This window comes from Manacus vitellinus, unplaced genomic scaffold (genome assembly GCF_001715985.3).
Source record: "Manacus vitellinus isolate BGI_N305 unplaced genomic scaffold, ASM171598v3 scaffold_13_pilon, whole genome shotgun sequence".
NCBI classification, from domain to species: Eukaryota; Metazoa; Chordata; class Aves; order Passeriformes; family Pipridae; genus Manacus; species Manacus vitellinus.
In genome coordinates, this window is record NW_021938999.1 from 8,153,137 (window position 1) to 8,176,040 (window position 22,904).

General features: G+C 34.4%; 1 protein-coding gene across 2 annotated transcripts in view; it reads right to left on the minus strand.

Annotated features, from left to right (window-relative positions):
• Positions 1-22,904, minus strand: part of TBC1D22A (TBC1 domain family member 22A) — a 155,391-nt gene that overhangs the window by 10,985 nt on the left and 121,502 nt on the right. Inside the window, exons 12-13 of one of the 2 annotated variants that reach the window (XM_018068011.1) lie at positions 20,677-20,772; positions 8,690-8,897 (exon numbers count right to left, since the gene is read on the minus strand). In XM_018068011.1, the coding sequence (XP_017923500.1) occupies positions 8,880-8,897; positions 20,677-20,772 (114 nt within the window). In that variant the 3' untranslated portion in view covers positions 8,690-8,879. Of the gene's footprint in view, positions 1-8,689; positions 8,898-20,676; positions 20,773-22,904 lie in introns of those variants that run through there. The other variant, XM_018068010.1, reaches the window with a different exon arrangement.

A 22,904-nucleotide genomic window follows, 5' to 3' on the forward strand; every position in this document is an offset into this window, starting at 1 on the left:
TACTAAGATTTCAAAATCTAATAATAAGAAAATCTAATAAAATAAGAATACTATGATTTCAAAATCTAATATTAAAGAGATAGCAGGAATAGGTCACCTACTGCAGCTTAAGAAATTTTTCCTGCAGATACAGGTTAAGAGGCGTTAGTGGACCTGGATCCTTCAGTGGTATAGCTGACTGTCTGCACTGTTTCCTGAGCATGGAAAGCTATGTCCCCCCTCATTCAGTGTAGGCAGATATGGTTGACAACACAGAACAGTCCATTTTGGATACTGGATGCAACAATGCCCTCCTTGTTCTGGTAACTTCGAAGACTATGGATGAACCTAAACTTTGATAAGCACAAGATGGGGAAATCTTGGTTTATCTCTTCCAAGTAGCAGGACTGTTGAAGCCTGCACTGGACACAGTCTGAAGGATTTAGGAGACAGATGTTCTTGGCCAGTCTCAAATCAGTGTCACTGAAGAAATCCCACCTTGAATGGGAAAGTTCACATCCTGTCCATGACAGTTTAGATGAATAAAAACAAAAAAACCCTTCCTTTACTGTGCATTACTTAAATTATGCATCTGGAACTTCTTGAAAGAGTTATTAATAATTTCAATCAGTCTTATACATTTTAATTTTGACCTTTCCCTCATACACCATGAAATCTCAACCAACAGACCACAGCATACAGAACTAGGAACAGTAGGAATCTAACTACAGAGCAAAAATGTTATTCAGAATTCAAGCTAGACTTGTTGCATCTTAAAATGAATACTTAAAAAAAAATCTAAATAGTTTAAAGGTTAATTCCTTTTGCTAACAGCTAACATAGTATAACAAGTATATATTTTTTTATCCTTTGATTCAAATATATATATTCTTCAATTCAAATATACATATTCATTTCAACTGATCAATCTCTCATTAATCTTATTAAAACAAAAAGAAGTATGCTATTCTTATAATTAATTTCATATTCCTAACAACAACTTCATAGAAGCATACCTTAACATCCTGAAAATGAAAGCTTATGGAAAGTTGATGGTTCTATCATTTCCCTTTCATGTTTTTCTTTTCATGACTATTGAAGAAGATTCCTCGACTCAGCATACTAAACCAGCAATTAAAGTCGTGTTTCATCTACTATGGATCTCTTACACAAGTCATTAGCAACCTTAATTGCTAATCATAAAATATGTGGTTCTAAAGGACTACGTCAGAGAAGCTGTGCTCACTTAGCTGAAGAGAAGATTTACATCTTCATTTACAAGAGTATGAAAATATATAAATTAATATGATTAAAAAGTACATTGTAAGACCACATCTTAGATGGTGTTATAGGTAGTCTTAGGTCCTTGCTCTCAAATGTAAACAAAACCAAACTCACAAGTAATCTCCATGCCTACAATAAGAAACAAATTTGCATGCTAGATCTTTTTCTTAACTAAACTTACTATCCACACGTTATTATCTCAACTGTGTAAAAGGTTAAGGAGTTAAAATCAAAGCAAGCATTGCCACAGAATCTAGAAGATTCCGTTCAACTCCATAAACAAACATCTTATTTTTGTAATACCTTTTTATGCTAAACTGTCTCAAAATGCTTCAAAATTACATGCATGTGAAATAGAAGTTAAGGTACTGATACAGAATATTCAATACTCAAGAAAGAAGACATCTTTCAAAAAGTACCCAGGTCAGGGCAGTTCCAAGCACAAGAACAGGATGGGAGGAGAATGGATTGAGAGCAGCCCTGGGGAGAAAGACTTGGGGGCGTTTGTAGGCAAAAAGCTCAACATACACTTGCACAAAAAGTGGCAACGTGTGCTTGTAGCACAGAAAGCCAAACATATCATGGGCTGCACCAAAAGAAAGGTGGCCAGCAGGTTAAAGGAAGGTCATTCTGCCGCTCTACTCTGTTCTCCTGAGACCTCCTCTGGAGCAGTGCCTCCAGGTCTGGAGTTTTCAGCACAGGAAGGATACAGACTTGTTGGGATGAGTCCAGGGGAGAGCCACTAAGTTGGTCACAGGGCTGGAGCACCTCTCCTATGATGACAGGCTGAGAGAATTGAGGTTGTTCAGTTTGCAGAAGAGAAGGCTCTGGAGAAACCTTAGAGCACCTTCCAGTACATCAAGGGGGTTACAAGACATCTGGAGAGGGACTTTTTACAAGGGCATGTAGTAATAGAACAAGGGGGAATGACCTAAACCTGAAGGAGGGTAGGTTTAGATGAGATATTCAGAAGAAATTCTTTACTGTGAAGGTGGTGAGGCACTGGAACAGGTTGCCAAGAGAAGCTGTGGATGCCCCATCCCTGGAAGTGTTCAAGGCCAGGATGGATAGGGCTCTAGTGGAAAGTTCCCTGCCCATGGCAGGGAGCATAGAGCTAGATGATCTTTAAGGTCCCATCCATCCAAAACCATTTGATGATTCTAAGATACTTGAACACTTATCTAAATTCATACTTAAATCAGACAAACAAAACCAGTCTGAGGTCCTTTCTCACATTTAAACTAGAAAAAACAGAGCTTCCATTTTACATATCTCATATGAAAACTGAATATCCCAGGAAGCATCCAGAAAGGTTTCACAGTACTCCAGTTGCTACAGCTCAGAGCAGAATGGCCCCGAACCACTGTGATTATCATTTTTTGCCATATTGTTTTATGAAATATTGTTGTATTGATGGTATTTGGAGATATGTGTACTTCTTATGAACCAAAATATAAATTATAACAATAATTTAAAAAGCCCAGGTATATCACTTGCCATTAGTTCCATGTAAAACACAACAAACAAAAACAGATGCAACTATCCAGAGCATAAAATAGTCATGAAGATCAGTTGTCATTCTATTAAAAGAAAATCCAAACAAAACCCATCCAAACATAGAATGTACTGTACCAATTAAGACTGCATCTATTACAGCAGAATGTAATTTCTGAAATGACTTGCCAATGAGTAAGTTACTGCATTTTATCTATTTTTTTCTGTAGTCAAGCAAGATCAAAATATTTGTATAGCAGATTCCAAGGGAAAATTTACAATTCTGCCTCTCCATAAAGTCCATATGCTACCCACTCTTCTTGGTTTGGTTTTCCTGACCATAATCTGGCAATGCATTTTAAACGGAACAGTTTTTACAGCTACAAATTCGCACATATTTCATTTCCTTATCTACAACGACTTAGATTTTAACACTGTGGTATGAATAGCTAAAAGCTCAGCAAAAAAAAAACCTAGAAAGAAAACCATAAAATACTAATTGAATATAATGAACCAGAAGGACAAGAGTGTACAAAAATTTTATGTATTTTGGACTTAAACTAATTAGTATGTTTTTCCAAAAAGGTATTTCACACTGTAAAACTGTCTGTGTAAAATCTCATCTTGTTTTACAGAAACCATCTATTAAGGATGGCTGATGCAAAATTGCCTGTATATGTAAGCTAAATAGTATTGTCTCAGATATAAAACTTTTACAACCAACAAACAGTCCACAATGCAGTGGGGCTACTTAAACTAGTGTATTTTTAGAAGTAAAACAAGTAGTCCTAAACACAATTCAAATTCAATACTGTTGGTATCCCAGGGATATAGGATTGAAAGAGGCCATTTCCATTGCATTGCTCAATCACCACCACATCAAGCCATATATTGGTGCTTTGTTCTGGATAATAAACAACCAATCCCCACTTGCCATGTCAAAGCCCCGTAAAGCTTTTGTGCACCTCTACAGTCTTAAGGACAACAATACAGAGAACAAACGACTTGCCAGTGGAAGAAAAGAGCCAAAGCACCTTCATGAAGATATTCCAGCTAAAGGAAAGGACAGATAAAGAACCTGCCCAAGTCTTAGGTCTCTACATTGGCAGGGAATCTGACAACTGAAAATTTCCAAGTTAACCTGAGAAGCCTTGCAAAAATCAATAAGAAGTAATCAAAAAATTCTTTAATCTCTGAGGAGAACACCACCGTTCACATTAAGAAATCCTTTAAGCTTCCTTGGTGAGCACAGCACGCAGGTACAAGAGCACAAGACGGGATCACGCAAGCTGTACGAGTTTTCCCAACATACAAAACCAACAACATCCCCACAGATTTCTATCCACTTCTTGATTCCTTAAGAGAAAAATATATGATATAGATTGCTTCATTCAGAGAGAAATTCCAAAAGCGCATTCATAGACAATCAGACTGAAGCATCAATTCAAATTAACACAATATAATTCAATTTCACGCTATTATGAAAATATTCTAAAACAGAATTAATACCATGCAAGAAACACGATTAACAACTATGCTAAAGACATCTTTTAATTTGTTTGGGGACAACAAAAAACCCAAACCAGGATTAATCTTAGTGTATCACACAATAACATAAATTTATTGAGCTTTGTCAGAAAATATATACTGCTCTTTACTTCCTGACATTTTACATAGAAAGTGCTTCCCTTTATCTAGTGGTTTATAAATCTAAGTGAAATAATTTATATACTTTTGATCTTTTACCAAAATTATGTTATGACTTAAATCTTTACCCTCATTAAAAAGCAATACAAATGCATTCAGGAAGATAATCATATTCCCTCTCAAGCTTTTTGCTTCACAAGGTTAAATAAGCAACATTCTTTTAATACTCTCTGCTAGGACCAGCTTTTCATTTCCCAGTTTACTGCTGTTAAACACAATTCTAAAGAAATTACATAAAACCCAAACACATAATTCTCATGCAAGTCCCAGAGAGATGCCATTTTTCAAAAGCACACAGACAAAGAATATATTACTGGGACCACAGGAAAATAATAACTCTAAACGGAAGCCCTGAGGTATGCACAAATATCCTAAGGCCCTGGACTTCTAAGACAATTAAAATACTATCACATTTTCTTTATATAATATTTAATTGTCTTACGTATCATTATACTGACAAAACCAGAAATCTACAACTTAACTTTGACCAGTCAGAATTTGAGATCAAATTTCTATATAAGATGATAAATACCTCTATGTTCATAGAAACTATGAGTTCGCAAACCAACAGCTGAATGCAGGGTTTATTCTTTGCTTATCTATGAAAGAACAGCCTCCAGACACAAACATGAGAGAACTAAATGTCTTTTCTGTACAGTGGGTGACTTAGTTAATCTTTTCTGACTGCTCATTTTCAAGATTTCCAAAATTAAACTCCTAAAAACGCTTAGGCCATGAGTACCTCTTCTTGGCAATCCTGGTCCACACACGTAAGGAAATAACACGTTTACACTTTAAAACTTCAAAAGAATCTGCATGTTGAAAGCAATTGACTCTGTCATGGTATCAATACCAACAGAGCAGTTTGGCAGAGGAACACTGACAATTGCACAGCAGCTCCCAATCAGTCATCCAAGATCAAGCAAGCCAAAGTCCTTAATTCTCCCACTACATAAGGACAAATATTACTAATACCAGGGAAAATCAATACAGAGGGAGAAATCCTGTTTTCATAACAACAGTTTTATCATGTGACAATTAGTATTACATAAACTAAATATGAATAATACTTTGCAGTATTTCTCCCTGGTGTTGGGTTCTTACACCCACTGGGTTTTGTAAAAATTCAAATTGCACTAAGAAAAGGTTTGTTGCCTTCAGAGATTCAGAGAAAAGCCTCCAAAAATCTGTCTGAAGGGGTTATCCAAAGAATCAAAACCACACATAAACCAAATGGGCTTTAAGGACAACATTATACTCAAATTCATTTTCTTCGGAGAATTGGACTTTCGACAAAATTATTTCTTTTATAATTAATAAAATGCCATTGTTTTTAAATAAATGAATGTGATCAAAAGGTGTTAAGGGTATAGTCAAAACTGTACCAACAATTCTAATGGATAAACACTTCAAGTGATGCATTATGGGGTATAACATAAGTGTTTGATGGTCTGGTTACCGATGGTGATGACATCCCTCATCTCTTCCTTAGCAGGCAGATGAGAGGAAGAATTCCTGTATTTATCACAATAATCTCCTAGAAAGGAAACTATAGCACAGCTTGGAAGATGTGGTCTTTTCTCACAGAAGAAAGTAAAGATGTCAGCTCCATGAAATATATCTTTCAGAGGTATATTACTGCTGGTAATTTCAGTTCGCTTTAATAGGTTTGCCTGTGAGCTGGCAACTACAAAGCAGCTCCATCCTATGCTCCGTCATCTTTTCTCAGGGATGGCAATATTTAAGAAAGGATGTGATAGAGAACAACAGCTATTAAGGATTTCAGGTGCCCCTGTTTAACCTGCTGACCTATGCGGATCAGCACCTGAAACTAAGCAAGATGTGTAAGAATTGTGAGGAAAAAAAAGTTAACACAAAGCTTTAGTGAATCAGCTCCTGAGGAGTGGATGCAACTACTGTAATTTGCTCAGCTAACAGCAAGAAAAGAAGCTACTGTGAAGAAAATGAATTAGGATGGGATAAATGGGAGGTCTTACTATATTTGCAAAGGGATATCTAATGCAAAAAAACACTACAGAGAGCAAATGAGCTGTCATTTGCAAAGACTTCACTCTTTATGGCAATTGAAAGAGCTAACTAGGAGGCTGCAACAGTAATAGTAAATCTGCTATAATGGTATTTCTGGAAAAAAATTAAATCTGAGTTGTTTACAAGTAGATGACAAAACAATAGGCATTTCAGTTCTTGTTATTCTTACTGTCTTTTAGTTGCAATAAGACAATTTTGTTGTAAGATAGCAAAATCTACATGCACCAGCATTTAGGAAACCATAAGAGAGAACAGAAAACTGAAAGAAAGAAAATTAATCCTCCTCCATCTGCTTGTCTCAAAGAAGGGCATATGTCATTTCATCCTATTATTCAGCTCATACTCCAAAAGCTTCTAGGTCCTCTTTGTTCTCTTATCAGTAGTTTTGATTGAGTTTGGTTGTCAAGTGTACAGGCTCCTGTGATTTTAGTCTTCTCCAGGGTTACACACTGATAAGGCCAATAACTGACATCGTTATGCAGCAGTTTCTGCTGAAGAAATAACATGGAAAGAAAACAGTTTTCTTTGTAGAGAGATGTCTTCAGTGACAGCTCTGAATTACTAACTAAATGGAAGCCCTGCCAGTGCATTTAGTTTAGCAGGTCACTTAAATTGCTCACGACAAACAAGAATTCTTTCTTTGTTCAAGAACATACTTTTATATTGAAATGGAGAAAATGCAGAAATTTCTTCACGGTATTTACTGAAAATAAATAAAAATACTTGTTGATGAGAGAAAAATACCTTACAGGAATTAGAAAATGCTTTTTCTAGAAACTTACAGGACAATAAAATCAGATTTTCATTGTGTGGAAGATTTGATTTATAACTTGGATACTACCAGTAGCTCTGTGAAGTACAAGCCATAAAGAAAGGCTTACAGGAAATCTCTCCAGATTATACACACTCGGCATCACATCCTTCCCTTCTTTTAGCAGGAGTCAGACCAAACACAACTCTTGACAACACCTGAAGACTGGGGGGGACCCCAATTCTACAATGTGTCCCTCCCAGCCCGCTAAATGCACTGCTGGATCTGGAAGGAGTTTAGTCCCAGCATCCTCAGAGCTGTAGAGCTTTGAACAGAAAATATACATATATTTCTTTTTACTTCATACAGGCTTCCACAACAAGGAAGGACACAACTCATAGGCAGAACAAAATGAAGCTGCTTCTAGAGTTCAATTATGTTATCATACATGGTGACAAAAATTCAAAATAATACAAAGAAAAAGCAGCGAGTACTCAACAACTATTGACCCTTTTTAAAGAAAACAGTGCTTTTCCTCTGCTACTAGGTTTCACAGAGAATCACAATTTTAGACATCTTTTACCACAGTGGTGTTGTGCTAACACTGTGTTCTTCTCAGCTGGTAAGGATAACTAAAAATTACTAGACACCAGAATGTTTAGGAGGCATTTGTGTAAAGGCAAAAACATTATGCATGTTTTAGAATGATGATTGTTATTTCAAAATTATACTCTAAGGCCAAATCATTGTCTAATTGTTTCAGCAACTGTGAGAGCCTCAGATGTCTTCTGTACCTATATATGATAGCAACCATGTATGTCAGTGGCAGTATTATTTGTCAGAGACACAACACAAATTTGGGGCTGGTTCCTAGAGTCACAGATGATACTGCCAGGAAAGATCATTACTTATCCTGGTCTGACCTCTTGTGTAGATAATAGGAACTAAATCTAAACATTTTTTTTTTTTTTAAATTCCAGGAAAAACATCAATTTGAAATCTTTAAGAGCTGCAGAAATTCATACCTTACTTTGTTAGTGTCTTGGGATTTTTCTCATATCAAATTCCTCAATATTAATCAATTCACTGATTGGTTTTCTTTTTGACAAATTAAATATTTCTAATACTTCAGTCATTCTCTCTGAGTCCTCTCTATGTCTTTGACTTAAGATATCAAAACTGGATGCAATATTGCCAAAGAAAGAAAACCAACAAAAGGCAAAATAAGCTCTTAGGTTCATTAATTCAAGGATCCAATCACTCCCAGGTGTCACAGCATCACTCTGGAAGCTCACATCAAGAGAGTTGTCAGCATGGCCAGTCCCATGGATCTCTTTCAGAGCCACACATCTCAGGGTACAGTCTCACACTCCAGAGGTATAACCTATTCCAATTCTCCTTTATTTGCAAAAATTTTTTATTTGACTATATCAAAATACAGCTTGCCTGAAGAGGTCAACTGAACAAGTGAGTCAAGATTTGTTTATGTAACTGCTCTGTTCTCCTCACTTTGTCAGAATGGTAAATCTGTGTCATCCACATGTTTTCATTATCCGCTATTTTGTTAGTGGAAATGCTGAATAGCATCATGCCAGTCACTGACTTCCACAGATGCTCACCAGATAAACCTCCTCTGGAACACAACTAACAAAAAAAATATTTTTTTAGTCTTCCTGTTACAATGCTGTGTTATATTTCTGTTGATACTGTTAAAAGCTATTTAAATGTACAGAAAAAAATAAACCACAGCATGAAATTATTATTTTGCACACTTGCATCTATCAATGTCAGTTCCCTTTTCAAAAGTAAAGATAGAAATGAAGCTGTTAGGAATGATCCTGGGGAGAAAAAAATGTTTCATATGATCTTAACTGATAGTAAAGAAATTGGATAAGTAAATAGATTAATAATTATTAGAGAGATATTAAGTATAGCTGATAGAATTTAATACTTATAATTAAAACTGTATCTTTACTATCTTCATGAACATATTATTTTCTTCCCACAGTGTCTTCTGAGATAGATAAACAAAAATTGTCACAGATACAGGAAGCACTTACATGTTACAAGATTGCCATTAAAATCCGTAGAGGAAAATTAACAGAATTATTTTTGCCGATAATATTAATAACTCTTATTACTATTGTTAGCTGGACACACTGTGGTCACTGTAAAACCACAGTCTCTTTACATTACTGTCCTCTGATATGTTGGAGCTTCCCTATTTACAGTCTTCCAGAAAACTAGAAAAAGCTTTGGATACTCTACCCACAAAGAGAACAAGCCCATTAATAGCAAGAGTTGTGATACAGTTGTAGATATATTAACAAAGATTAATTGAGTATTCAAAATCTGCTTGGAGGCAAAAATAAATATCCAAGACTATTCAAATAGCCAAAAATATCCAAAATAATTTTAATTGAATTTCTTTCTAAAGAAACATAAATAAAGGCAATAAAATGACAATTTTTTTCATTACAGTTTCACATGCATGACCTACAGTGTCTCACTTACTGGTGAGTGATCATGCTGCCACAAGGGAAACGATAACACACTCGGCAAGACTGAGATAGGACTGAAGGCTGAAACAGCATCCTTTCAGCCCCAGTGAAGCATAAAGTCAGGCTACTTATGGTGACTGGAACCACTTCAACCCTAATGCTACCTCATTTACTTTCTAACATTCTGTTGAGATAGCAAAGTTGCAGTAAGGATTTGGAAAGCCACAACAGTCCACTGCTGATTCACGCTGTTACTACATTATATTTATGCTGTTATCATACTATTTTATGATGGGAGACTCCATTTTGGTCAGAACCAAAGCAGATGGTGAACTACATGTTAAGAGGAAACAACACTTGCTTGCCTGTACTAAAATATATAAACTCTACATATATCGGGTGAAATTAATTCTAGTGATAAAGAACCATTACAAGTTTCAGATATAGTCACACAGAACTCTATTTCAATGATTATACATACAGGTGTGTTTTGCCAAATAAGAGATTTAGCTGTTACTCACATGAGGGTAAATAGAGTTGCTAAAGATGCACTGTAAGAAGAACTACAAAAATCCAAACCACAGTATTCCTGAAGATATAAAGAACACACATGGCTAAATACAGACTCTTTGGATGAAAGAAAAATAAAAACTCTCATTACAGTCTCAATATAACTGTTGTCCTCACGTGATTAATAGCTAAATCTTTTATTTGGCAAAACACGTCTGTATGTTTGTATAATCATTGAAATAGAGTTTGCGTGACTATATCTGAAATTGTAATGGTTCTTTATCACTAGAATTAATTTCACCTGATATATGTAGACTTTATATATATACAAGCAAGCATGTGTGAAGCTTCAAGTACTGCTCTTCAGCTCAGGAATAAGTTGTTATCCATCATTAAATATCTTATGTGTGAATGCTTTAGGATCACATCAGAATATCTGGATCCAAAAATTAGAGTTTCCATAACACTGTTCAAGAAGAAACCTCCTTTAAAACAGCAATGATTACACTACATGCAGTCCAAGTCAGTCGCATTTATTCAAAATTTGCATTTGCTATTCATTTTTGTTGCTACATCTGGGCCTATTTATTGGGTGGCAGTTCATTCTGCAAGGACAAGTCTCAACAAAAACAATCACAGAAGAGACATACAGCCATATTAAATATTTTCCTGCAATTAAAACAACAACAACAACATTAATGAAAATTTAAAAAAGCACTTCATCTAGCACAAATTTCACCAGGTAATCTCCATTAAATATTGAGAATTAATTCCTGGGGCATATAGGAATAGCTGACCAATTACACCATAAGGTTAATGGGTTCAATCTAATTACATTCAAAATATGCAATTTTCAGGGAGTATAACGAAATAAAGACTTTTGTAAACTGCAGAACTTTGCAGATATGCAACACTAGGTAGTCAGCTTTACAAGACGGAAGAGTTACGATCCTAGTGTTTTTATGGTACCCAGAGTTCAAGACAAATTATTACTGTGTCATTATTACTGGAATGATCTCTGAAGCTCTACTTTCAGGTAACTCTCCACGTCCTCTCTGTTTTGTAATCTTTCCTATTTCCTTCTTCAAGAAATTCTGATTCTGAAGAAACTGGTCCCTTGGTCAGGAACCAAGTGATATGTTGGTAATATCCTTTTTTCAGGTTGCTCTGCTAGTTAGTCACTATGCAAAATGGGTAGTAATTGAAAGGTTCAAAACCAATCAATTATTGGCAAGAATATACAGAACACATAGTATGATTTTACAGAATAACTGTAAGTAAAATAAAAATGCATTCTAGGTTACACTCAGTTACAGTAAAAGGCTAAAATTCATTACTAACCAAGAGTTAAAGTTATCTTCCTATTACAACCAGAAGGATACATTTCCCACAGAAAAAAAAAAAAAAAAAAAAAAAAAAAAAAAAAAAAAAAAAAAAAAAAAAAAAACAAAACAAAAAACACAAACAAACTGTATTCAAATCTGTGACACTAAATTCCTTAAACTCAAATAATAAGAACAGAGTTGCAAATAAAGGCAAGGGCTTGGGATTCTCTTGAGAGTCAAATAACTGTCCCAAAGAAGGAAGGCTTGCTAAAGGAGCAGACATTTCTTCCATGAAAACATTCAGAATGTAAAGGGATCTTTACAATATGAACTGTATAAAGACTATGGTCCACAGTTTTTCTCCACATGACAGCAAGTTTTACAAGTGGAAGTATGTTCAGTGTCTCTTTCCCTCTATTAAGCAGTCTCCACTGGATTTGCCCCTGGATGCTGCAGAGCTTCCATCCCTCCTCCTTACTGGCAACATCTCTGGTAACAATCACTGCAAGAAACAGGACTCAGGCTTTCAGGAGACATTCAAATCTTCAAGGAAGTCTTTACAGAATATTTAATATTCGGACCATTAAATGTAGGATTTCTGTCAGTGCCATGTTCCTTAGTAATTAGTGGAGTGAAATAAATATTTGCAGAGGGTAGGGCGAGATCAGAAGTGACTGATTCGCACTTATGTCTTTCCACTGACTGCAAATGTAATTTAAAAGTGACTTTATTTTTAATTTAGACCTGACTCACAGGATTCACTTTCTTTCATTAAACCTTAAGCCTAGGTATATAATGTAACACATTTTCAATCTCACTGGTCTCTGTAACATGAATCATATCTACATATAGTATTTGTACTCAACCACGCACCTGGTTAACACCTTTTTTGTTACTTAGAAGATTAATATTGAAAAATAAGGAAGACATATTAGCTAATATCACACAGAATTGATTTAGAAAATAGAAACGACTGCTCACATTGTCATATAGTTGCTTTGTTTTGGTTTTTTTGAAGGACACAGAGAAACATTAGAGCTAGAACTCTGTCCTACTAATATATGGTATAATGAACTCAATTGTCAAATACACTAAATCTGTTACTAAAAATTTTGTTCTGCATGAAAGAAGGGGTAGAAGTTAATGAATTGCAGTGTATTGTATCCAAGAACAAATCTGCACTTTCAGTGTTTACATTTGAAATTTTTAATTTGATGTATCATCTAAAATTGCAACATAATCCCTATCACAAAAGCCAACTATTCATATAGGAACTAATCTGGAACTAACTGAAGAAAAATCTGATGAAATCCAATGTTTGAAATGGCATGAATATTCACATGGAAGAAAACAGAATATTCAAGATTATAAATTACTATATCCCTTTTTGAAGATTTTTGTTTCAAACAGTAAACAAATGTAAAAGTATTACACATTGATACTTGCGTGTAATGAGTCAAAATATGTCTCCAAACTATTCTGACAAGAAACATAAGTTCTTAAGACCTTTGCTCTTCAAGCATACTGCCATCTACTTACAAGCTGGTAATCACTGCAAAACACTTCTTACATCTTACACATTTCCTCTAGAAAGAGCCACTGCAGCTTTTACAGTTACCTTGTTCCCTTTTAGATGCTCTCACCTAATGTGCTGAGGTAGAAGGTACTTGCTACCATGTCCCATTACCTTGATTTTCAGATTTGTTAAACTCCTGAGTAATAAATGACTTGGTAAAAGCCATGTGCCTTGGAATTACACTTAAAAAAGGTTAGAGTAAAAATGAAAATAAAGTTACTAAATCTCAACACTCATAACAAAGATTACAGTTATAAACACTTATAAAAGATGAAGAAATTGAGAAAATATATTTATCCTACTTATATCAATATTGAAAGCTAAAGACTCTTGTCCTATTTCTTATCACCAAAGTTTTCAGCTTCCTACTTTTCATGCCGCATTCCAAATAAAAGTTCTACTGATAAAGTATCTTGACCCTGTGGAGCTAGTCTCCTTCAGGAGGGATTTTGAAAATGTCTTCCTGTTTTGGCAAACCTATTTCATTACAAAAAAAATACAGACAGATTTTCCAAGATAACTCATGGCTGTAGTAATTAGGTATTCCAGGAGTTGGTTTTGCTCAACTGCTTTGGAGAGAGCAGGGCTTTGTTTCACCAACTCCTGTGATTTCTTTGATAGTATTAGACTAGTTCATATCACAAAGTAACTTGTGAGTTTCAGCAGCAAATACATATATTTAAGCTACTTGCAATTCAATACTATTGTACTGTAACTTGCAATTTTACTATGTGCAACAGTTCTAAATGTCTTGAGGAGTAAGTATGACTTCTGGGAGAGAACTAGATGGAAAGAGGGCAACAGAAACAGGTGCAGATTCCAAATTCAGATATTACAAAATTTATCTGTGTTACTGTAATCTATTAAATATTTTTAAAGTGCCAGGCATGAGCATTATTACTATAGACTCTTGGCCTATAAACTCAAGCAAAAGAAAGAAAAAGAGGTGAATTTAGGTGTAAAAATATGCACATGGTTAGCTGTATGAAATGTAAATAAAAGTGGGGTTCTTTTGTTTGTTGCTATTTTTTTAATGATTTTCATTCTCAGCTTTGCACATTAAAGCCAAGCTTTGAGAAAAAACTACGTATAAAATAGGAAAAATAGGCCTACAATCTCATCAAAAGAGAAAGGAAAGCCACACTGAAACTTCAGAGATAAGTAAGGGTAGTGTTAGGATTTTTATTTCCTTTTCCATCCTTCTTAGGTCATTTTTAGTGTACTACATAAACTGGTCAGAATCTTCCAGTAACCTTCTACACAGAGGGCAAGTCCACCTCCTGGTACAAGGCAAGCACCATTAGTTTCTCCAAGTTAAAAGAAGGATGACATACAGTTTATCTTTTATATTTCAGTTGAATATTAAAATTTTGCAATAATAAGTTCTGTGGGACAAAACTTATATTTCTAAGACTGCATGTCAAAACATCTCCATGTTTTCTTAACAATATACACACATGTGAAGTCAAGATATTCATGATAATCAAAATATGCTGAAGTTTTTGACAAAGTTGAGGAGGGTTGTTAAAAGATCAGTTAACCTTTTTCCAGTCACATCATTCTCTGTTCATTAAGCACTTTGCGTGCAAAAATAAAGTCAGTACTTTTATTATTGTAAATTGGCTCTTCAGAACATAAATGATTCAACAATGTTGAATCCCAGATGTCTGCTACCAGTACTCAGAGATTAAGGAGCAATCTCACTTTAGATTGCTAGCTATGATGTTCAAAGTCTAAAACAGCAGATTCCAGTTTCTTGCCAAAACATGACAATATATTGAATGTCTTCCAAAAGTGCTCACAGCAGGGAATAAAATCACAGCAATGTTAAAAGACAAGCTCTTTAAAGTTAGAAAGATTTCCATGTTCACTCTCCTTAATTCTTTACAGGTTTTAGTATATTCACAGAAAAGACCCGCTTAGGTTCCATACACAGAAAAGTGAGGGTGCAGGGTCCAGAACCACAAAATCATCTACTCATAAAGCTCACAGTGAAGGAGGGCAAACACTCCTCTTAATCAAAAAACTAATCCTTTCAGAAACATTTTTTTTCCTTTCATTTAGAAACATTTATTTTTCCTGCAGTAGCAATGGAAATTAAATTTCTAGCAAAGTACACATCAAGAAGCTAAATTAAAATATATTTGTTAGTTACGCCTCATATAATATGAACGGAGAACTCCTGGACTTTCATGCAGAAAAAGTAACTATTTAAAAATTTACATCATAAACTAGGTACAAAATCACAAAAGATTAATGAAACCTGTATTACTGTAGTTCAGCGTAAAAAGATAGAAAAATATCACATTTCTGATATCTGATATGTTTCTAGAGTAGATAATTGCTAGGAAGGATATTAATATTAAACTTTTTAAATGAAAGTCTGTTACTTATATACACAGCAGTATGAATTGGTCTTCTAAGCATCTAGTTACTCAGCATATATCTAAATTTTAATAATTTTAATAATGCACAATTGTGTATGCATTTACTTTGGTAATGAGGTCATTAAGGTTTGCTTCCTAGTACATATCTAAAATAATAATTAAACAATAATTATTTAAAATATTATATAAATCAGAATAAAGCACAGTCACTATTCTGAAGATTTTATGGCTCAAGTATAAAACGAGACAACAAATTCACAGAAAAGTAAAAAGAAGCAACAAAAAGCTATTCAATGTGACTGTGCTATTAACAGATTCAAGTCTACATGTGAAATCTATTCTGGGCATTGCAAAAAACCCAGAACTTAACAGAAGGATTTAAAGAAAAGTAACTGAATACGTGCATTAGGTGCTCCATTTAAGTAAGGTGGTCGGTCACCTGGGAGACAGCACAGATACTTTCCTGAGAGCTCAAGTGCGTGATGAGGCTCTCTCATCACTGGCTGATAAACTGGTAGTCAGCACCTCAACACTGAATCTGAGATGACATGCAAGGTGTCAGTGTAAGTCCATTAAATGCCTTGAAAGACAAAGTGTCTAAGTTTTCCTTAGTGCTATAAAGGAAAGGGAGCTAAGGGAGATGCAAAGCAAGAAAGTAAGAAAAAATGGTGGACTGAAAAATGATCTTTGCAACTTCTTTGCAATCTGGGTGAATGTAATTGAAGTAAAAATGCACTTGTCAAAGAAAAGGACACTGCAGTAATAAAGATGTGAGTTGATGACAGCACGGGTGAAAATGTCTGTTAGACAGACAGAAAAGCCTATATCTTAGAATCATGAATAAGAAAAGACAGATTCCTTACCACAGCATATTGAATATATTTTTACAGCTCAGCTATGTCAACAAAATGATAACTTACTTTAACTAGAAATTTGGACTAAATCTAACAAATAAATCAGTATTGGTCTAAGTATTACTTACTTAATATGAGTTACTATTATCTTATATTCAATTCGACAGCTGAATCTGTCCCTGAAGTCCTGTATCCTTACAAATCTCTCAGGTATCTTGTACGTGACACCATTAAACTCAGCAGTCATATTTTCTATTAATATTTTAATTCTAAATATGCTCAAAATTGTGTTTGAATATTTTATCACTTAAAAGCATCAACCATTCACATCTCTCAAGAATTCAGGAAAATTTTGGAACTATGGCTGTAAGTAGGAAAATGAATAAAAGTAAATCAAAGTCTAAGACATGCTGATGAGTAGAAAGGTTTTCATTACTTGCATGTTTAATTACTTAAGCTTAGATAGTAGAAACTAAATGAATTTCACATTTTTCATTCACAAGACATACTTTATCACATTTTAAAAAATTGTATTTTTATCTATATTAAACTTACTGTCTTTTTTCTTTTTTTTTAATCTGATACTAATATGGAACCAGTACATTAACACAGAACATTTATACCATCAACAGAAACATCATAAACCAAGTATGACCTGTGTGATTCTATAAAACATCACATTGGTTACAAAGGAAAATCTGAGGCAGGATCAAAAGGTCTTCCATTTACTGTCTGCACATTTTGTTCCCTGCTCCCCTACATGTGAAGTATAAATTGCTAATCTGAAGTATGAACAGAGCTACAGAACTACCCAAACTAGCTCTCTGTACCTGGGTTTGTAGGGTACCCTGTCAAGGTAAAGAAGACTCTTCCTAGAAGTAAGAACTGTGAGAGTATAACAAGCTCTAATGAAAACTAAAACACCCTCATACTTTTCAATAATATTAATCTTCGATTACATAATAACATGTAGGTTTAGTGTCACTGCTATCAAAAAGTGACACTGTGGAATTTGAAAATTACATGTAATAATTTTTGCCCTCATTACATAGCATTGCATCACACAGCTCATTGCATTAAGTAGCAAATTCCAAAATGGGATCAAAGCTTACTAGAAAGATTAAGCAGCAGGAAATGCAAGCAACTATAAACTCCTAGGAAAACAAAACCATTTGACATTTCCCACCTCCCCATCTTCCTAAAATCAGATGTTTTTGCTTGGGGTACTGGAGTTTGATATAGTTGCTCTCTGTTGTCCACTGTATTTTACAATAGTCAGGTAGGAACAATTTATAAGGATGTGGAATGGAGAAGTGGTGTGGAATCTTCTCTGAAAAGCCAAGGGGTCCCAGTTTTCATCAGGCAGAAATGTGGGACAACTTCTACACGTAACACACATCGCTTGACATTATATATAGAGCATCACCTTGCTCCTCACTTGTCCTTGGTAAAACTTACATTAACCTGCAGATCTCACGTTTCAGATGAGATCTACACTGATATCTTATACTTAACCAGATAGCAGTGAGAGCAATAACTTGCTCAAATTATTCAAAGATGACAACTTTTATCATGACTTATCACCTTACAATGAAAACATGACTTTTTATGTTATTTGAAACAGGAAAAATATGTCAGAGAATCAACAAATTTTTATATGCTTGTGTTGCAAGTCTATATATACACCTGTTTAGATATATACATGTACATCTATAATATATACATATAATATAGATACATGACTATTTGAACATTGGAGGCCTGAGTTGGAACCTTTATTTCTTCCTCTATTTCCCTCACCAAAACTTACTTCTGTTGACATCTTAATATTTTTTTCTACAGATACAAACCAAATACCAAGAAATTTTCAGGTCGTATCACTCTATAATATGAGTCCAGTCAGCCTAACTTCTTTCACTGAAGAATTTCTTTCTCTGCTACACAACAATACACAAAAAAGCCCCCAAAGCAAGAATGACATACACATGGTGTCTGTAATAAGGAACTATTATTATTGAGGGACAAAAATTTGGTACATAAGTCAATTAATCTGTTCATATGAGGAAGAATGAACTTCATACTTTTACTGATTGCTTAGTTGCAGCAAGACACACTTATGAGAATGCTCTTAAAACATTTGTTTCCAAAGACTATTTTCTACCACTGTCCTGTCTGTAACGTTACTGCTAATATACTTCATCAAATAATAGGAATAAAAGTATTGCATAACCAAGTCCTTTAAAACTGGTCTTTGATTCAAAACCTGATCAGTGTCTCATCTGGCATATCGCCATGTCTGATGTTCTGGGGAAATTATTCTGACTTAAAATTCCTGTGAGGTTTGTAATTCTACTGAAAGAGGTCAAATAGACATGTAAAAGAAGAGCAGGAGTTTTCACAGCTAGTAGTAAAGAACCTGGCCCTCTGACTGACAATTAGGAGAGATCTCCTTTATTCCTGTCATACGCAGAAAAACAAATACAACACACACAATGTGCAAGATAAATTACTGGATGTATATGATTCTTGATACAGTTTATGGTATAAAAATCTTCTGTACAAAATGTACTATAGCTATGACTTCTCAATAATGTGAATTCAGTGCAATAGTACTCCAACAGCATACACTGAACTTCCCAATTTTCCAATGTAGTTTAAGTGCTTATTACTTGAGCTACTACTTTGAAGACTAGGCAATGATCTACAGCTATTATTAACGAAGCAGAAGAATAATGGATTTTATTCTTGCCTGTGGGACAGAAGTATCATTTAGAGAATTGATAACACTTTAGTTTAGTCATTTTAAAAGGTCATGTTACACAATAAAGAAGGCCAAGCCGTTTAGTGATAACATATGATAGTGATAAAACTAGCACTGGTCTACAGATCCTCAAAATCACTAACTGCATTTCTATATTGTAAGCAAGCTAAAGCAGTCTGATAAATGTATTCCAAGTGAGTTCCTGATTTTTATACTTTAGAGTCTAGTTTACATAGCCTATAAAGAAATTAAACCAAAAAGAAATACCTTAATTATTAAATAAGTAAACAAATCTGAATGCATGTCAGGAGAACAAATCTTCATAGTCCTATACTGTGGGATTATTTACTTAAAACATAGTTGCAACAGATTCAGTAGCGAGGGGAAAATTATACTTTTTGGTGCAGGAAAACAACAGGAAAAATTTAACAGGAAGGATTAACAATGAACAATTGGAGCTGAGAGGCATGGATATCAACATTAAAGTTGTTTTTGATAAAATACCCTAAATTGAGAAAATCTGATAGCGTTAGCAGGTAGTATAAATTAAAGCTGTTATGTTGTGCCCTTAGGGATTAATTTATTGAGAAGACAGGCAACAACAACTAAAGTACTCTGAATAAATCATTTTATGAAGAAAGATAAACTAGATTGAAGTGATGCACAAATTTGCACAATGGTTCATTTGTACAGGGCCGCAGAGTTCAGTCAGATGGAGAGAAAATAAGCTGGTAATGGGCCATTTCCCCAGGGTAGGCAATGGTGGGGGCTTCACAGCACGGGTTGTTTACATTCAGCCTCCAAACAAGACTTTAAAGCCTTTCAGGCATTGAACGCATTATCATAAGATAAAATCCAATATAAACATTTCTATGAAAGTGAACTGTCACCAGTTCACAAAAATAACTGAACTTCTACAGATGTATGCAAATGATCTGCCTACCTCGCATATTCAAATCCTCTTCTAAGCAACTTCCTGATATGCTCTTTGCTGGAAAAATGTAAGGTTTCGAAGTGTAGGGGCCTGAAGTCCTTTTACTTCCTACTGAAAAACAGTCTCCTTATTTTAAGAGACTGCTTGCCCAGTTTATTTGAAAGAATGAACATGACCTTGTTAGAGAAAGTTGTTATAGATGAGAAATTATAAATAAATACTTCAGTGATGCATTTAAGATTAAAAAAAATCCAGTTACCTTTTCAGAAAATCTCTTTGTGAAATATCAAGGTAACAGCACCTCCAGAAATCATCTTCTCAAAGTCTGCCTCAGTTAAAACAAGATATTTTTTCCCCGGAGTGGACAAAGAAAATAGATCTCCTACAGCTTACAGTAAATCACTTCACGCCCAAGAGTTTCAGAGCAACTCTAACTAACAGTAAGACATTGTCAGTCTTGTTGCAATTGCTACTATTTGTCTTAAATTCATCCCCAAGTAATGTTAGGAAGGTAAATCTAAGAAATACCACCCTGTGCTTGAAAAAATATTCCCCCTCACTTACCTGAAAATCTTTCTCTTCCAGGATCTCTTTCCTCCACCTGACAAGGAAGGCAGCACAGACGTACAAATGGAAGTGAGAAAAACCCTCTGGTTCAGACTAGAAAAAATAAAAATATATCATCCATTCAATACACAAATAATAATACTTTTGATCACCATATACTCCAAGGGTATTTTTATGACATTCACTACTAACTACAAATGTCAGCTATATCTGTCTCTCTTAGTATCACAAACATGCTTGCATTTCATCTATGCCAAATCTATTAATAGCTATTATCTATAACAGGTATGGAGGTGAGGTATGCATCCATTTCTCACATTTAAATTCATTCTTTACTGATGTGTTTTCCATTTCTGGTGTTACCCATTAGCTTATATATAGCATGAAATATTGTACTGTCCAGCTCAACATTGTGACATGAACATAATGCTTCATCTCCATTATTAGAAGCAAACTCTATTACCAGTAGTAGCTTTTGAACTATAAATTCTGCTACAGGGAATTATTAAGCATTTTAAAAATAAACAACTTGCTCTATATTTTCACTAAAGGAAAAAATCTATTCATTGTAACATGAAACATTTACAATTTACTTTTGCATTCAGATCTGCAGCCTTCAGTTTAGTTCCAGTCAGTAGAATCTGTCACTTTATAAAATTTCCTCTAGAAATTAGTATTTTATAAGTATACCTAAGAGTCCAGAAATACTTGTGATCCTATTTTTAAAAGACATCACTAAGTTTTCTCATACTACCAAATCAATCTTAGCTTTTATTTTCTATACCACTGAGAACTGAAAAAATAATTATGATATTAAATTATCAATGTGATGACTGAACTAGTGCTATGTAAAATCTCATTTAAAAATTTAGAAATAATAATTATAACATTAAACTACATAATCTGGCAAATGTAGAGATATTTAAATGCTGATATCTATATAATTTACAAGATTAATTATAGCGCTTTTAAAATATAGCAAGTTTTTTCATATTCTCTGCTGGCATTTCAAAACTGCAGTTTACTCTTTAGAAAAATAGAGTATTCTGATCAAGTATAGTGAACAGAAACAACTTCTTATGTAAAGCATAACACCTATAAAATATCTATTTTATGGCTATTTAACCAAGAAGAACATGGTATTTAAAATATGTGCTAAAACTTCCCTGCTATCGTAAGGGGAGAAGGAAAAGTATTCCCCTGCTACTTTTCCTTCTTCTCTACCCTTACCTGATAAAAGAGCAGTGCACTACTTGTTAACAGCTACGGAAACCACAGATCAGCTGGTCCACCAAAGTGGTCAGAATTAAGAAAAGAAATAATGCCAATTATTTGGAGGCAAGATTTAAGTTTAAAAGTGTGCTTGGAACTGAAAATAAGAATTAGCAAATTTTGGAAGCAGAGAAGATATATTTGGGTTATAAAATCCTGTGATACGTTTCCTACTCTAGGAAAACACTCATTGTAAAATGCCAAGAGAGAAAGCATATGGTAATTTTAACTAAACTTCTCCCTAGAGTTTGTCTTAACCAGAAAAATCAAAGTAAAGTCCAATTTACAATACTGAACTTAGCATTTTACAGAATCATGTACTCAGTACCGTTCTACTGAAAAATCCATGTCTTTTACTTCAGTGTTGACATTTCTCTTGGGATGGAAAGTTAATATATATTAAAGCATAGAATAGTATCTCAAGAAGACATACTTGTAAGCCAAGTGCTGCTTCCACTTATCATGTCAGACAATAATGTGACAATATTTAAATAATCTAACACAACTCTGAAAAATGCAAGGAGCTAATTCTAAGAAAACAAACCTCCTCCTACCATACTGTGTAAATAATTTCACAGAACAGGAGGTATTCCTTTTAAATTCAGCCTTTGATAATATTTTATAAACTTTCATCTCTAAAATGAGAAAAATATTTTAAAATTTTAAAAGTTAAGTATAAAAACAGTACTTGTGGTCTGTTTTTCTCAGCCTGAACTGCAACCTCTTTCGCACTTTTAACATGAATTTTAAAAATGTCCTTTAATGTAGTAGCCTTTAATCATACATGAAGTTTCTATTATTTTGGGATATACAACATAATCTCATAAGTGATCACCTTTCTTCAAATTTGGAAGGAAACAGGGAAGTAACATCCAATGAAAACAGACCATGTTTAAGTCCACAGTCTGTACAAGAAAACATCAACACACTTTCCAGAAGCCCCCTCTGAAGTG